Raw genomic sequence first — 12,790 nt, 5'->3', positions numbered from 1 at the left:
ACAAACTGAGGGCCTCAGATGGGCGGGGGGTGGGGGAATGGGATAGACCGGTGATGGGTAGTAAGGAGGGCACGTATTGCATGGTGCACTGGGTGTTATACGCAACTAATGAATCATCGAACTTTACATCAGAAACCAGGGATGTACTGTATGGTGACTAACATAATATAATAAAAAATCATTAAAAAAAAAAGGAAAGAAAAAGAAATAGAAATAGAAAAAAAAAGAAAATTTCCTTCTTAAAAAAAAAATTAGTCAAACAGTAAAGGAAGTAGGACATCACATAGCAATTTTTAAAAGCAGGGTAGAAAAAAGATGATTTGGGCCATGTTCACCGAACTTTTCTTTTACACATCAAAACAGGTATGGAGAAAAGACAGTAAGCTCACCAAATCCTGAGAATTTTTCACTTGGAACACCACACAGCTTGGAAATAACCTGAGAGGCCAATGAGTTGTGCAGATGGCCCAGAGAAAAGTAAAATTCTTCCCTGAACAGAAGAAGCCTGTATTACAGAAGAATCTTTACAAAGGGAGGAAGAAGTGTCAGAGCGGCCATTTTCCACTATACTGATGGAACAATTAAAAGCCCAAAAGTAATACTCCATGGAATCCGGATATACACAAGAACAGGCCTGTGGTCCACTGAAAGACACCAAACAAAATCCCTTAGGCAGAGGACAGAACCTCCAACAAAAGGGGTGTACAGCCTCAGGGAGATCTTCCCAACCTCTATCTCCCCCCCCCCACCCCATTGGCACGAGGGAAATGTAAAAGCAATACTTAGCCAAGAAACTGTAGCTCTGAGGAGAAGGTAAACAGGTTTCAAATAAGAAATGCTTATCAAGGAAAATTCACTTGCACTATATCAGAACAAAGAAAAGTTCTTGACAATTTACACACAAGCAAGATGAAGAGAAATGACATGGCAATTATAAATACACCACAAACACATGACAAAAAAAAGATCACAATATAAAAAATAATATAAACCAAAGGAATGAAGAAAATTTTCCTGCCAGTTGTTGGTTTCTTAGAACATAATAAGAACATGAATTCAATAAAGAAAAGTTCAAAGAGAAGATGCCAAAACAAAAAAGTGAATGAAAAGGGAAGTTGAAAACTTAAGGAAATATGCTGAGAACCATAAACGAATAAATAAAAATTTAATAAATGAACTAGAAAAAATCAGGACGGGAATAGAGACAATTGGAATAACTAATACGAAGAAAAGGCTTGAGATGATCACAGTGAATGCAGAGAAAAAGAGGGGGATTCAAATAATTATTGAACAGATAATAAAGACAAAAGGCCCCAATATAAGAATAATTAGAGTCTTTAAAACAACCTAACAAATAGAATATAAAATTCACAAATCTAAAATTTCCCTGAACTAAAAGAAGAATCAAAGAGTCCTTAGTGAGGCATGCGGTGGGTTCCAAATACGTTAGTAAAGAAGAATCAAAACAAATACCATGATTAAGTTCTTCTACTTCAAGAACAAAGAATCCTTCAGGTGTCCTGGCATGAAAAAAAAACCAAAAACCAAAAACCAAAACAAGTCACATATAAGTAAAGGAAAAAAAAAACCTGTGACCTGACTTCTTTTTAGCCAAACTCAATGTCAAAAAATAGAATAACATTTTTACAATGTGTAGAATAAAAAATACTTAACACAATAATTTCATTCATAACCAATTTGAATATAAGAATAACACAAAGCCAGTCTGAGGCATGCTAAATCTGAGCATAAAGTATTTTTAGTCCTTCCTCAAAAAACTGAAACTGAAATTCAGTTACCCAGGGATTTCCCAAAATAAAGAAACCAGGTATAAAATGTCATGTATGAAAAAAAGTTGCAGATGATTATTCAATCCTTTTAAATATAAAATCAAAATTAAACAACAGGGGGCATTTTGGCTATAGAATCTAATACAATTTTTACAAGGATTTTAAAACTTATTTCATAGCTGAAAGTCAAATGATACTGTTTAACTGAAACACTGCATGTTTTCAAAAACCGAAAAGAACTGATGATTCCAACATCTTAATGTTTTTCCGTCTCTTTTCTTAAATTTTGAAGGATCTTTGGGGAATTAATATATCTTACTGTATAAAGTAAACTTTCCATGAGTTTCAAAAATTTCTTTAGTTTCACTTTAATTGACTATTACTCCCAAATTCAAGTAACACACAGCACCAGCTATGACACAGGTACTTTTCAATATTTATTAAGTCATTCAGTCCTCATAACAACTTATACAAAGTAGGCACTCTTTACCCATTTTGTAGGCAAAAAACTGAGTTCCAGAGACTCTGAGTAATTTGTTCTCAGCTGTACAGCTAGGAAGCAACAGAGCTAAGATTCAAATACAGATGTCTGGATCTGGATTCTGCTGTTAACCTCTACATTATATTGCCTCTCAAATAAAACAGCATGTAGAGAATTATTTGATTTTTATCAAATTAATTCTATGTATACATCCATTCAACCACCATCAACCATCCATTCTTGTAGATAATAGTATTTAACCATTTAAGCAAAGAAAATGTTTGGAAAAACCTTTCTCTATTGATAAAGATAGTTATTTGGGAGTAGGCACTGGGGAATTCAGGTAAATTTTTTCGGTTTGTTTATTTCTATTATTCAATGAGTTTAATGCCTTATAATGAGTATCAGTCTTCAAAAAAAAAAAAAAAAGAAGCCATTAATCTAAACAAAAAACAAACTACATTATCTAATCACAACTTGAACACTGTCATGGTAATTATTTAATGACTTTTTGTCTCCCTAATGAACAATGTTTTAATTAGTACTTTACTGTAATCCCCCACGGAGCCTAGTACAATGTCGGGCAGAGCAAACACTCAATACATATATTGATGGGTCATCATAAAATATTACATTACTACATTGTACCTATCTTACAAGTAGCATATTTCTAGATGCTCTAGAGCCTTTACCTAAATCTGACTCCTTAGACTGGCATCATTTACATTATCAGGGGGCTTGAAGGAAAACAGAATCTTAAGCTCCATTCCATACTTACCGAATGAGAATGAACATTTTAACAAGATTTCCCAAGTCACATTAAAATTGGGAAATTCCTAGAGCATTATTTATCTAAGTGTGGCCCATTATTTACCTATATCAGAATCACCTCGGTTGCTTGTTAAAAATGTAGATCCTCAGGCTCTGCCCTATTTCAAATGTCATTAAAGTTTATGATACACCTAATAAAAGTAAAAAGCAGTGACAAACAGGAATAAGCATATTAAACAGAGAGCACCGAAAGACTCACATAGTTTAAATAAATAAAAAAAGTGATAATAAGAGAGGGAAGAAAAGAGGCATCATAAAGGAAGGCAGAGTAAGGATATCAACAGCAGGCTATGAAGGAGTAAAGAGAGTAATGTACAGACAGTGCTGTGTATTCCCTCGCATCACCCCCCCTTTTTTTTTTGACTGTTATCCCTGACATGCAAACTACTACAGCATGACTGTGGGAATATAGAATTTACTGGTATACCATGTAACAATCAGTAACTTTTCTTAATATGTAACCACCATATAATGCAAACACTTTATAAATGCTTCAAAAGTCACACATAGTTTTAAATGTATACATACACTTTGAGAGACATTTCCATATGCTTGGCTCTTGCAACTGCTTCATCTCTCTCTTCATTGGCTAACCGCAAGCGAGACATAATAGCTTCATCACGTTCCTTCTGTGCAAAATACACTTCTTCAACCAGAGCTACCAAAATATATAATCCATAATTAGAGAAAATTTAAAAATGCTTACTTTTAGCAAAAATAAAAAGAAAACAATTTTTACTAAATTAAATTAGTATCAGTTAATCATTGAAAAAACATTTTTTTTTTAAGATTTTATTTATTTATTTGACAGAGAGAGAAAGACAGCCAGCGAGAGAGGGAACACAAGCGGGGGAGTGGGAGAGGAAGAAGAAGGCTCCCAGCAGAGGAGCCCAATGTGGGGCTCGATCCCAGGACCCTGGGATCACGCCCTGAGCTGAAGGCAGACACTTAATGACTGAGCCACCCAGGTGCCCCTGAAAAAACATTTTTAAAAGCTACTACAAAATTGAGATACATTTCATACCCATAAAAACATAAATTAAAAGGTCAAATAATAACAAATACTGTGAGCTTGTGAAATAAAGGAAACTCTCACATACACTGCAGACAGGTGTATATATCTCTACAGACATTTGAAGAGCAACTTGGCAAATTAAAGATTTGCCTATAACCTGGCAAATCACCTCTTTGGTATGCACCCTAGAGAAATTCTTGCACATGTACACAAGGAAACATGTATAAAAAATGCTTATTACAGCATTATATAATTGCAAAAACTTAGAAATAACCCAAATGTCAAAAAACAGGAGCAAGAATAAATAAATTACTAAACATTCAAAATGGAATACAATACAACATTTAAAATGAATTAGCTATGGACAAATGGGACACATTTCAAAAATAAAATTATGGCAAAAATTGTAAGGTGCAAGGCAAAATAACTCTACTTAACATTTATGGACAAACATATTAAAACAAGCATGGCAATGATAATCATCAAACTCAGGATAGTAGTTATGTCAGTAGCACAGTGGAAGAAAAGGAAAGAAAATGGGATCAAGGAAAAGCAAATGAGCAGAGCTGAGCCCATTAGCACTGTGCATCTCCAGGGAGCACTGTTTATATAGATCATAGTACAAATGGCCTCATCTAGATTGGTGTAGTACTATATAGGGAGCTTTGATGTTATCTGAAATTGTCATTTCTCAAGCATAATTTCTACCTGAAATCTTACATAACTTTTAAAATATTACTGCAATGTTAGACAAAAAGGGGCTCAAACACCTAGATCACCAAACCAAATTTTATTTACACTATCAAACCACAAAATAAACTTAGGAAAGATGTTTGAAATGTTCTTTCAGTTCACAAAACATTGGGTTTTTGCTAACATTTGTCATAGATTAATGCATAGCTAATTAAGAGTTATTCTTGTATTATTTAAATTATAGCTGGTAGAAAAGAAACGAACCCCGAGAGTGAATCAACTATATCTTTTCCATAATAGAATATAAAATGGAACATGTAACAGCAAAGCTAAACTCAAAACCATTTCCAAGAAAGTGAGCCTAAGGGAAGAGAAATATATTCATTCATTTCTTCACTCATTCATTCATTATTCTTTCATCAAATATTTATGAAATTCCTGTGGCAGTCCACCCATCCGGTTGTAAGCAGTATGACTACAGTGTTCTAAAATGTCCTTACCTTCCTGGAGATATATACATTCTATTATAGAGAGACAAAAAAGAGAGAAAGTAGGGCCAAAATTGAACAGGTAGATAGATAGATAGATAGATAGATAGATAGATAGATAGATAGATAAAGTAAAGGTTTTGAAGGAAAATAAGGGTGTGTGAGAGAAAAAAGGAGTAATTTGGAAGATGGGAAAAGAAAAACTAATTTAGAAAGGTGGCCAGAAAAGGGCTTTTAAAATAAATGACATTTCAGCGCATGGTAAAGGAAGAGAAGCCATATATACATATTTGAAAGGAGACTAATAAGCAGAATAAAAAGTAATAGAAAGGCCCTAAAAGTATTAGAGGAACAGCAGTAAGGCCAATGTGTCTGAAACACAGTGAGAAAGGGTGAGAGCTCTGGGTGATCACATGGGGCCTTGTGATCCATTGCAAGGATTTTACATATCACCTAACTATGACGGTAGCCAATGGAGTGTCCTGAGCAAGGAAATGACAGCATCACGTTTATGTGGTGGAAGTCTGAAAAGGAATTCTGGTTTCTGGGTGAGAAATAGTCTGGAGGTGGGAATGCATAGAAGAAGAGACCAGTTAGGAGACTAGAGGAATAGTCTAAGCAAAAATTCACATCAATAACCCATATAAATGGCCCATTCCCTGAAAGTTAAGCTACTTAGAAGGAGATCTATATATATGTATATATGTACATATATATATATATACATATATACATATATATATATGTACATATATATATAGAGAGAGAGAGAGAGAGAGAGTTTATATAGTACATTAAAAGACTTCTAGAACAGAAACAATTTGATCAGCTCTGTGCTTTAGAAGGAAACACCCACAAGTTGGCATATAGAGTGTATCTGGAAGATGCAGGGGTCAGCAGAAGGTTGCAGGTTGGATTGTACGTGCCCCTTAACCCAATCATAGATTACTCTAACAGTTCAGGTAAGAAATAATGAAATCCTGAACCAAGTCAAGGGCAATAAAACTGAAAAGAAAAAGAAGGGATTCATTCATAACAAAAAGGTAAAATAACAGAACCCAAGAGTTAAGCATGTACTGAATAAATTTTAGAACCCAAGAATTAAGCATGTACTGAATAAATTTTAGAGAAGAGAAAAATAGGACAGGTGACCTCACTAGACCATCTCTCGATTTATTAGTAGTATGATTTTCTTAAAACCTTAGGATAAACAGATTACTCTTCTCACTGCTGCTACATTGGTTTCAAGGCAAAAAAAAAAAAAAGTCTCTGCCTGGCATTCAAGGAAAACTAGAGTCCAGTTCTAGCTTACTTTCCCAGCATCACCTACCACCATGCTCCCTCTAGGACAATGTTACATAAAATGCAGGTTGCAAAACACAGTTTTTAACAGTTAGGTATCACTTTAATACATATTACAAAAATACAACAGGTACATTAGGCCTACAATGTCTCCTAGTATCATTTAATTTAACGTCTAATTAAATTTTAAATTTCTCTAAGCTACCCAAATACACTGCTGAGCCAGATGCCATATGAACGTAACTTTCTATTACTTCATTTATTTAAAGTTCAAAAACACAAAAGAATGACCTAGTTATTAAACTTAGGATAATGCTTAGGTTTTGGAAGGAGTACTGAAAGGGAGGATGAGGGACAATTCTGGGATACTGGTGATATTTGGTTTCTTGATCTGGGTGCTGGTTATACAGTTTGTCCAGACTTTCTGAGATTCATAAAACTGCACAGTTATTGGTGTGCTTTTATGTTTAGATGTTAAAACTAAATAAGGAATATTACATTAAAAAGAATAAATCTATTTATCTAGTTAAAAAGTTGAGCTGATTTAAAGAAAAATATTAAGAGTAGAAAAAAGTTAGCATGTATGATAAAATTTCTGGTACTTGTTAAGATTAGATTTTGAGCAGCAGAGACTTGTCCTTCTGGTCAAGATGGAGTAACAGGATCTGGATTTGTCCTTCCACTTAAATCAATGTTTAAAAAGATTTTATTTATTTATTTGAGAGAGAGAGAGAGAGAAAGAGAGCATGTGTACGCACTTGGGGGTAGGGGCAGAGAGAGAGACAGAGAGAAAAGCAGACTCCATGCTGAGAAGGGAGCCCAATGCGGGGGCTTGATTCCAGGACCCTCAACTGAAGGAAGACGCTTAACTGACTGAGCCACCCAGACACCCCAAAACAATATTTAAAAATGGGCAAAATATATAAGATGACAGCTTTTAAGACTGTAAGGAAAAAAGAACAGTGACCTGAGGAAACAAACAAACAAAAGAGTTGAGCCCTATGATTGTCCCAGCTTAATAACTGAGAGAATTTCCAGAACATGGTACAGAAAGGGAAGAATCAAGGAGGAGCCCAGCTGATTCCACAATTTGGGAGGGCAGAGATATAATCTGGGGAAACCAAAGCAGCTGGAACTCACAAGAGAGACTATTAGATAAAAAACAGCTGCAAAGAAAGAGAAAATTTTAGAGACGTACAGAGGGCCTTTCTCAAAAAGTCGGTTGAATACTGAGTGCACATGTGTAAGTAAACTACTCCAAACAGGGGAAAGAACCACCTGAAAGGATTAGAGGCAACAGTGCCCTGGGCTCCACAAAACCAGAAATAGTGCATGTTGTTCCCACCAGCCAGATCAGAAAACCTCAAGATTCATGAGGTACTGCATAGAGTACTCAGAAGGGTCTTGCCTTGGTAGTGGGGATTAATTAACCCTAAACACTGCTCTGGTAACATCTAGCGTATCTTTAAAACATGACCAAAGGGACACCCGGGTGACTCAGTTGGTTAAGCATCTGCCTTTGGCTCAGGTCATGATCCCAGGATCTTGGGATCGAGTCCCACATTGGGCTCCCTGCTCAGTGGGCAGCCTGCTTCTCCCTCTGCCTGCCACTCCCCCTGCTTCTGCTCTCTCTCGTGCTCTTTCTCTCTACCTCTGGCAAACAAACAAACCTTAAAAAAATGTGATAAATAAATAAATAAAAAGAAAAGAAAACATGACCCAAAAGGAGAGGCCTATTTCCAAAAAACTTAAGTACATCTGATAAGAAAGCTCAAAAATATTTTATAAGAATACAAAATAGCTTCCAAAAGGGTAAAATTCATCATGGCATCAAATTGCTCGGCATGCAAACAAGCACCAAAATTAGGACCCATAATGACAAAAAATTAATCAACTGAAACTAATAGTTTTGTCAACCAACTAACATCACCCTGTCTTATGCATGTTTCTGTTTAAAGACACTTGTTAAAATATACTATTGATTTAGTAACATCGAATCCATAGCCAATGGCACTGCAACTCATGTCTGAACAAAACTTATCTAACACACGTATTTTCTCCATAATGCACATCATAACTTTTTTGTACTCAGGGAGCACTAGATTGTATTTCAGCACTAAACTTGGGGGCTGTCTGAAACAGTGAAATCACGAATAAAAGGCACAAAAATGAAGTAAATCTAACACTAACTAAGCTGCAAAAAGAACACTCATTTACAGTATAAGAGCTGAAACAAGAAGGTAGCGTGTGGCCTTGAATGGGATTATTTTTGTTTTTCTTTCCTTAGTTTGTTATTTTAGTTATTTTTATTGATTTTTTAAAGGTAAAATAACATTTCATTCCACAAGATGAATATAAAACCTAAAACTATAAATGTTCTGGGAGAAAACCTCTGTGAATTTAGGTAGGTAAAGCTTTATACACGTATATACATACATGTATATATTTTGTTGGCATTCAAAAATTATACATGGGAACTGAAAGAAAAATTTACAATCCATTTTATATTGTTTACTGCACACTATAATGACATAATAATTTGTACAAAATATCACAATATTCTAGTCCTATGTTTACTGCAGCATTATTTACAAAAGCTGAGATGTAGAAGCAACCCAAGTATCCACTGATAGATGAATGGATAAGGAAGATGTGGTATATATACACAATGCAACATTATTCAGCCATAAAAAAGAATGAAATCTTGCCATTTGTGACAACACGGATGGACCTAGAGGGTATTATGCTGAGTGAAATAAGTCAGAGAAAAACAAATACCATACAATTTCATTTGTACGCAGAATCTAAAAACAAAACAAGAAAAAAAAATCAACAAAACCCAGAAATCGTCCCATTAATATAGAGAATAAACCGGTGGGTGCCAAAGGGGGAGAACATGGGGGAATGGGCAAAATGGGTAAAGGGGAGTGGGAGATACAGGCTTCCAATTATGGATGAAAGATACAGCATAGAGAATGCAGTCAATAGTATTTAATAGTGTTGTATGGTGATAAATGATAGCCATACTTGAGGTGAACATAGCATAGCACATAGAGTTGTTGAATCACTATGCTGTACACCTGAAACTAATGTAACATGTGTCAACTATACTGCAATGAAAAAAAAATTTTAAGCACTTCTAAAAAAAAACCCAAACCCACTTCTAATTTGTAGGTCAGAAAGAATGGACACAATGATGCTACACAGTGATCTAAGTACAGATAAACATGTGTGCCATGCTGTGAAATATTCTGACATATCAAAAGGTTAAAATACTAATTACTAAACTTTAAATGCCAACAGGCTTCCTATCACTTCTGTACAGTGTGATGAGATGTTTATAAAGTGACATTTAACGTAAGCTGTATTCTACTTTATATACAATAACAGTTTAATGAAAGTGGTAAGACTAGCAATGTCAAGGGCTTTAAGACTAAGTATAGTTATCTCTATGCTTAAACACTTTACACCAAGAGCTTATTTGGTACTGTTAGTTAATCAAGAGAAAACATTTTTTTCCCTCTATAATGCTATCAACTCTAAAGAGGTAAATAATGTGTATATTTAAAGGAGATTGCCTTCTGAGTATTTTAAGGTTAAGTTTTAAAGTGCCATAAAACACACACACATAAAATCTGATTACACATTTTACAAATGCTAAGAAGTACTTCCAAAATTAATTTTTAAACATCTATTAGGTTATATGTGAAATTTGATTATGAAAAACCTGATTCTTTCTAGAATTCAGTACTTTTAAAGGATCAATATGCAACTCTCAAACATTTTTAGTAAAGAAAACTTAATTGTAAACACTGAGCTTTTCCAAGGTAGATGACTATTACAAAGTTCACTAGAAAATCAATATAGCATTTTAGTTGGAATTTGCTCATTAAACACCCACAGCTCTAATGCAAATTATGATGGAATGAATAAAGCAAATACGCATGCTTCTTTCTTTTTATTAAATGTAAAATCTACTGTTAATTGCATCTCGTATGTCATACAAACTTTTCTCCTTAACTATTAAATAGAAGCTTTAACAAAAGTCATTAGAGATTCTCTTTCTTTGACTTGAATAAATTTCAATATTTGTTCAGTAAAGGTTCACAGCAGTTAAATTACATTAACAAATATTATTAGCTACTATGTAAGCCAACCAAGTAAAATACTTATATTGTAGGTAAAACAAATCATTGGGTGTTTACAATAATATTTGGATATCTCCATTTTTAAACATGGTTATCAAATATCCGATAATTCTTAGGTAAATTCGAGGAAGATTCAGAGAGGATCACCCCCCCCTCAACACCAAATACTCAAATTTGTTTAGTAAGCTAATTGTTTTCTAATATGGGCAAGAGTAAATATGAAGAAGCTGAACCATACTAAGTATGAGTTTATTGAGTCAAGACAGAGTACATATTTTCTTAGTAGAACCCAAGTCTATTGACAATCCCATATTCTACACTTCTCATACTACTTTTAAAATACAATAGAAGTGAGGCAATGTATTGGAAAACATTCTAGTTTAAACACTGCATCATGATTCCCTAAATAACATAATTTGGAGGATAGACATTTACCAAGAAAAAGAATACATTTGTTAACATCCTCAAGGTAGTTATATACATAGAAAAGGCTGAACTAAAGCGAAGGAAAAAGATATCAACAGGATTTGAAACATATAAAATAATCACTGATTACAATTCATGTTCCAAAATTCTAGGCAACAAATATAGATAACAGTTCTATAAAAGACAGGTCTTTATTATATTTGAAAGAATTTCAGATTGTCTGGATATCTACTACTTTACTTGTTAAATGGATTCCTTGCAAATATGCTAGTGTTTTATGAAACCACCACATATATATTCCAGAATCATAAATATTACACTACTGTCTTTTAATTTCCTTAGAAATTATAATTTCTCTCTTTGCATAACTCAGTTACTGGAAATTTAAACATAGATGGTAAATGCCCTACACCGACAAAAAATTACCCAACCTACTCCAAGTAGTTTAATGCTTCTATTTTTTCTTTTACAGACCAGACTATTAAGTTTTTCTAAAAACTGTATTTGAATGTTCAACATTTTATATGATTATTCTGTAAATAACCTTTTCTGATTAAAATAATACAGGCTCATTGTAAAAATATGGAAACAAATATTTTACATAGTCTTATAACTTTCTGCGTATGCTTAAACAGAATATATTCCTATATTCTTCAAAAATATGAAATAGTACATGGGATTTTATCATTTGGACATGCCGTATTTGATAGAACAAAGATGCTCCTAGTATTAGATTTTACACTGTTCTCCTTTATTCACTATATAAATAATACTGTAATGAACATCTTTGTACACAAATCTCTATGTGTATACATAGCTAAGTACTGAGGAAAATTCCTACAAGTATGGTTACTGCATTAAAATCAGCTTCTTAAACTCTTAACACACACTTTCAAATTTTCCTCTGTAAAGTTGCTAAACATTTATACTTATCAATGGTATAGAAACTGTTAAAAATTAATTAGAAACATATACAGATAGTAAGTTTTAGTAGCAAAACTATAAAGAACTTTTTTTTTTGCAAAACCCTGAGTTCTTATATACATGTACTTAGTACAGAAACTCAGAGTATGTAAGAGTACTTTCTAAGAATATACTATTTACATTCAAACATTAAAATATCTGATATTAGAGCTAAAATTGTTAATGTGAAAGAAAAAGCTTATCCCAGAAGTATTAAAACCAGTATCAATTATTTTATGCACTTCTGAAATACAATTTTAAGAGGTTCTTAACTTACTTTCTGCATAGAATATCTACTTTAAATTTTAATTAAATACCAATATGAAAATTCCGTAAAACATAACTGCTATCTAAAGTTTTTCCAAGATCATTTCCTCTTCAGAATTAACTAAACATATGGAAAAAAATCTTAAGAATCATTTTCTGAAAATTTTTCTGTTATTCTAATTAGATGATATGCTCTCAACTGCTTGACACCAGGGTAAATTTCATTCTATACCAGACCTAATTAAATATTTCAATTGTTGGTCATTGTTATGCATAATGCTTTCTTTGTTTACTCAATTTTTTTTTTCCCAGAAAAATACAAACTTTCCTAGGGAGACAGCTTACAAAATTGGCCACATTCTACCCTCAAGCATTATTTCACTTGG

General features: G+C 33.5%; 1 protein-coding gene across 2 annotated transcripts in view; it reads right to left on the bottom strand.

The window, feature by feature from the left end:
• Positions 1-12,790, bottom strand: part of MIPOL1 (mirror-image polydactyly 1) — a 320,903-nt gene that overhangs the window by 232,508 nt on the left and 75,605 nt on the right. For both annotated transcript variants that reach the window (XR_569429.2, XM_008693964.2), the window contains exon 7: positions 3,631-3,760. Coding sequence is in view for 1 of the 2 variants with exons in the window: in XM_008693964.2 (XP_008692186.1) it covers positions 3,631-3,760 (130 nt within the window). In the remaining variant the exon portion in view is untranslated. The remainder of the gene's footprint in view (positions 1-3,630; positions 3,761-12,790) is intronic.

The sequence above is a fragment of the Ursus maritimus genome, unplaced genomic scaffold (assembly GCF_017311325.1).
Source record: "Ursus maritimus isolate PB19 unplaced genomic scaffold, ASM1731132v1 scaffold_36, whole genome shotgun sequence".
Taxonomy (NCBI): domain Eukaryota; kingdom Metazoa; phylum Chordata; class Mammalia; order Carnivora; family Ursidae; genus Ursus; species Ursus maritimus.
The sequence above is the reverse complement of the archived record's forward strand: the minus strand, read 5'-3'. Positions and strand labels throughout refer to the sequence as shown.